A 5826-nucleotide genomic window follows, 5' to 3' on the forward strand; every position below is an offset into this window, starting at 1 on the left:
ATTATTATCAGTCTAGTTTGCTTTATTGGCATGCAGAAAATATCTTAACACAAAACATGGTGAAAGAAAATGATGATATTGATGTTTATAACACTTTTTTTCCCTTTTTTTTTTTTTTGCAATTTGCTCACATAGGAGGTAGAAAGTTATATCCACTGTCTTGGACAAATCTGCTCTAACAATAATATAACAATTCTTGTGATGTCATAATTTCTTCTGGGTCATAAATGAACATAAATGTGCTGCTTTTTCCCCTAGTTAAGGTTGTGGATGTGTGCAGTTTTAGGGCATCTGCCAACTCTTTCTGTCAGGAAAGAAGAAGGGGAGAAAATTTATGGGATTCAGTTTGAACTTTTCCTGGTTTCGGGTCAGAGAGATAATCACCCGTATCGGCACATTTTTTTTTCTTTTTTACGCAGAGCCCTCCTATCTTTCCTCCACCGCTTCAGCACCTCAGCCTGCCGGATCCAGCTGCTCCTCTCTTATTATAAGCTGCGCTCCAGTCGCGCGTCTCCACTCCAGGATGGACTCCTCTCGGTCTCCTTCTGCGCATCTTTGTCCCCGACTGTAGTTTTGTGGGAGTTCCTTCCTTCAGCAGGAATCGAGTCTTGGTCTTTTTCTGCTCTTCGCTCAGTATTTGACTGAACAGCGACAGCGCAATCCTATCAGAGCTGCAGTCCAGAAATGGGAATATATCTGCATCTGCTGCTCTTGCAGAGCTATTTTGTCTCGAATTTTGTGTGCAATGCCGTGGCTTTCGTGGAGGAGCCCGCCGGAGGCAGGTCGGACGGGTACTGCGGGCGGATCCTTCGGGCGCAAACGCAGGGGACCCGGAGAGAAGGGCACCATGAGTTCAGGCTTAGGGTAGAGGGAGACCCGGAGACCTACCTGCCGGGCAGCACATACAGAGGTACATATCCACTTTTCCTCTTCTGTTAATATTTACCCAACTGAAAACAAAAGTACTTCTTCAACATATATTTTTATTTACACACCAATTTTCAGTCTTGTTATCTTTCACAACATTCCATAAGTGTAAACAGCAGCCTCAGGGGAGCCAATTTTCAAAGAAAGTCTTCCTCAGTCTCCTGCTGGGAGGATACTGGTTTGATAAAGCTATTAAGTGTTATAATCTGTGGCCTATATTCACTTCCTCCTCTCTTCCTGTCAGAAAGTGGGCGCTCTCATATAACAGCAGGCAGATACAGGCTCTGAGACAGACAGATCTGGATCCAATTAAGTTGACAAAACAAAGTTCCCATCCGGCCAGATGTGTTTGGCCATAATGAAACAGGGCAACTTTCTCAGAGTGATTACAGATGAGGTCAGAAGAGAGTCTGAAAAGGTTTTCAACTGAAACTTGACTATTTCAACCGTGCAGCCAAAAAGAAAGACACAAAAGATAGAAATTAATAGTCTATATTCAGTTTTCTTTTGTTTCTTTAACCCAATTTTGGAGCTTAAATCTCATATATGCCTTTCAAGTGATTTAAACTGAGATTATGTTTATGCAAAGCAAAAAAAAAAATTATGAAGGAGAGGAATGAACATTTAGCACTTAAAGAGTCATCTGAATTTGCCATCCTTCACTGTATCCTGCGCAATATCCCTACAGTGAATTCGTACAGTATCTTTTTTTATTACAAGTTTCTTCCATAAACCTTTCCATTATTTCAAACATTACAAAGCCAAACTCAGTTTACTTTATTAGAATTGTATATATATATATATATATATATATATATATATATATATATATATATATATGCAAAGACAATGATAAGTTCACTTTTTTAACCAGAATCTGACGTTTGAGTTGTGTTTGTATTTATCTTTCTTTGGTCAATAACTTTGTCAAACTTTTGCTCCGTTTTTCTGTAGCCCTCATCCAGTATTCCATATTTGAAACTGAAAATTAACCATCTTTCTCTTAAGCTTATTCAGTTGTAAGGAGAGCATCTGTCAAAAGCATTTTCGAGTGTTTAATAAACTAATATATTGAGGTTAAACTATTTAATAGAAACTATATGTTGTAAGGTTGCCTAGCTGGAATGTGAACTAGTCTTTTCCAAGATTTTCCACGACTGTGCTATATTTTGCTTAAAAGCGCTTAGTCACATTATCTATCTATACCAAAAACACCAAAATTCAATTGATTATGATAAAATAAAGCTATATACCTCAAATGTCTGTGCTACTACAGTAGTGTTTTGATAGTCCTATTTGAGCCTAAATAGAATCCCAACACTGGGCAAAGTGAGCTTACATAAACAGATGTGGCGCCATCTACCTGCAGTACTGCTGAAGTACGACAAAGCCAGATGGTGGCAATTAAAGCAGCAATTAAATAAGTTCTGACTGTGCCGTAATGAAAAGTGAAAGCCTGGAGGAAAGGGCTGAAAGGCAGACACCAGGAGCACTGTTAATGACGACATGTACTCATGTATCTATTTAGTTTTTTTAAAACTACGCTGGAAGTCACAGACTCTTTCCAAAACAAGTTAAAAAACAACCCACTGGACTTGGTTTCCAAGTTTGAAGACGGTTCGCTTCCCATCCAGGAAGCTTTTCAATTCAAAATGTCAGAATTAGCATTGAGTTTGAAGCTTTGTATAGTAGCCCAAAAACTTGTTTTTGCTTAGAAAGCATGCAAATTGAACCAGAAGAACAGGTACACTTTTAGGAATGGTGAGTAATTTTCATTTCTTTGTTCTTTGGGCCCTAACGATCCCCCTTCCAGAGGCATAGACCGGTATCATATATCGCAGGCTAACAAAGAAACCAAAATGACTCCCTGGAACTGTTCTTCTGGTTTAATTTGCATGATTTCTAGGCCAAAACACATTTTTGGGCTACTATATATAGCTTCGAACTCAATGCTAATTCTGACATTTTGAACTGAAAAAGCTTCCTGGATGGGAAGCGAAATGTCTTCAAACTTAGAAACCAAGTTGAGTTGATTGTTTTTTTTTTTGTACTTTTTTGGAACGACTATGACCTGGATGACTGAGAATCTTGACCAGAAAGTCCCAGACTCCTTCGTCTTTCTTCGACTAGTTGACCAGTTGTAAGCATGTGCAGTGATGTAACTCAGTCAAATAATGTTATGGAAAATATGCTCAGAAAGCTTATATTTACTGACAAATCGAGCAAAGGCAAAATTTAAAAGATAAAAATATCAAGGATTACAGTGTAAGCAGCCAGTTAATGGAGAATAAATAAATAAAAAAAAATCAAATAATTTGTCTGTGTGCCTTTAAGCTTTTCCCATCAACTCTGACCAGCTATGCTGCTTCAGCAGAAGACATGCATCATCACAATGTGATACTTCCACCACCATGTTTTCAGTGAAAGCAGCTTTTATACTGAATAAATGCTTTAAATATATCTATCTATCTTTACCACTTTTCTATAAAGACCGTGTTTGTGGACACATGTCCTATGAACACACACTCTAACAAATGCAACCCCTCCAGGGTGACAACAGGCATCTTGTCTGATTCCCTGATTAATGCTCTTCTCGTCTGGCTGTCAGTTTGGGTCGATGGCCATGTCTTGACTTTTTCTAGCCATGTTATCCTCTTTGCATTCTTGGTAATGGATGTAAAAGTGCTCAGTGAGATGATAAAAGCTTTGGTGTGTACCCCTGGTCTTAGTGGTGCAGTTTGTTCGTTGTCTAACAAATCACAGAGGCCCTCAAAGAACAGCTGTATTTATACTGAGACTGACACACACAGATGGACTTTAATGACTAATTAGGTGAGTTCAGATGGCAGGATTTATGAAGTGGCATCGGAGCAAAGGCAGCTGAATACAAATGCATGCAATTTTTTTTAGATTTCCCTTTGATAGTTTTTCCTTTAAAACAATATAAATCATGATAAAATCTAATCTAATTGTTGTGCTCTGTGACAAAATGTAGAGAAGTGGTAAAAAGATTTATGTAAAGGATCAAGGCTAGAGGGATGTACTTCAATAGATTTTGGATATTTTCCTATGATTAGCAAAACATTTACACAATAAACACGAATTAACTAAACTAATTTTCCGGTAATTTGTTACCTCAACATTTTTAATTTGATCAAATTAAAAGCAAGTTTTTAGAAATTTCATTTTATATTTTAGTTGCTTCTCCATTCAGATTTCAGTTTGATTAAATGAGTTTATCACACCTACTCAAAACTTATGCTTCTATTTAAGGCTCTCAAATACTTTCATTTGCTTTATTATTGATGCTCATTTGTTTCATTATCCTTCACCCTTAACACAAACAGGTCACATATAGATTTAAGAAAATCCATTGCCTCCAACTATTTAAGTCAAACTATTAAATAGAAAATCTAATTAATAACATTTAACATTTTTGCCCCAATAATTAGGTATTAATATTTTAACGTACAGTCTTATTCCATAAAATGTACTTAAGACCAGTAAATTTCATACATTGACATGTATTTTCTTTTTTTATAAGCATTTACATTAATTTTATTCCTTTATATAAGAGGAACATGTATATTTAATTGTAAGTTAAGAAAAAAATGAACATTTAAGAAATATTATACTGTAACATAAAGCCACATTCAATGAACCGGATCAGATCTGTGGTTAAATTTTTTTCTGCAACTATATTAACCTTTTTTTTCTTCAAATAATTACACTCAGACAGAGTGAAGATTTTATAGCTTTTTATTTCGGTTCATTTTAATTTAGCACTTACAGCTTATAACAAAGAGGAAATTTAAGATTAGAATATCACTGTAGAATGATTCAAATAATAATTTTAAATATCGAAATGTTGCCTTGATAAAATAGATGCATATAAAACATCTGCTTTCGGTATATTTTGAGAGGTTATATTAACCGTATCGGCCTACACGTTCGTTTCAACATGATAATTCTAAAATATCCTTGAATTCATTCTAGCAATCCATTAAACAGTTAAAGTCTTCTACACTAGAGTAACTATATATAGCATAAACAATGTTTTTGTAATTGGTATTGGATCTTTTATACTTTGAATAAAAGGAAATCTCCTTCATATATGATGTACTTTATGCTTGAAAAGTGGTAACTGTTTAAATGACACATATGCCTATAATGATTTTTGTATGTCTATGTAGAAGAAAATGCTAAGAAGTAGGTTTGCAACTTATTGATTCATTAATTTATCTGAAGTTGATCTTATTGAGCCACTTCCCATTAATTCATAAGAGCCCATTTTATCAAAACCTGAACTTTATCGTCTATTAAAATGATCTCTCCATAACAAAGGCAGAATATTTTTCTTTATACAATATACTGAATAAAAAAAGAAGCTGTGCATCATTATTTGCACCTGTATATTCTTCCACCTGTGTTAAATACTGAGTGAATAAATAGCTTTCTTTTTAATGTAATCAGCATTTTGTGGGAGAGACGTTGTTCTGTTAGCAGCCCTTTGAAACGGGACGTACTGGTTGCTCTCAGAGGAATGTTAAAACTTGGCTCCATGAAGAGCGTTAATATATAGAGAAGTCTTCCAAGCTTACTGACAGCATCTCTTTTTCTTTCATGTTAGAAGCGTTTAGCGTAACGCCCTCCATTTCTCTACAATCACAATGTCGCCTTCTGAGCAGAGAAGCTCCAAAGTTTAGGATGGACAAATGGCCGTTATTTATTTAAGAATGAACAGCTGGGCTTTCTAGTGGACTTAAATGATATTACAACTTGGATTGCAACTAGCAATTATTTTGCAAATCGATTAATCTGTCAATTATTTTTTTGTTGAATCGATTACTAATCAGTTAGCAAAATATTCCTAAAAGAAGACTGAAAAAAAAAAAAAAA

At 35.4% G+C, this 5826-nt stretch overlaps 1 protein-coding gene across 1 annotated transcript in view; it reads left to right on the forward strand.

Moving 5' to 3' along the window:
• The first annotated feature begins 684 nt into the window (after positions 1-684).
• Positions 685-5826, forward strand: part of LOC107094903 (spondin-1-like) — a 160000-nt gene continuing 154858 nt past the window's right edge. The window contains exon 1 of the mRNA XM_015390793.1: positions 685-910. Within this exon, the coding sequence (XP_015246279.1) occupies positions 685-910 (226 nt within the window). The remainder of the gene's footprint in view (positions 911-5826) is intronic.

Source organism: Cyprinodon variegatus, unplaced genomic scaffold (assembly GCF_000732505.1).
Source record: "Cyprinodon variegatus isolate N-32 unplaced genomic scaffold, C_variegatus-1.0 Scaffold513, whole genome shotgun sequence".
Classification (NCBI taxonomy): Eukaryota; Metazoa; Chordata; class Actinopteri; order Cyprinodontiformes; family Cyprinodontidae; genus Cyprinodon; species Cyprinodon variegatus.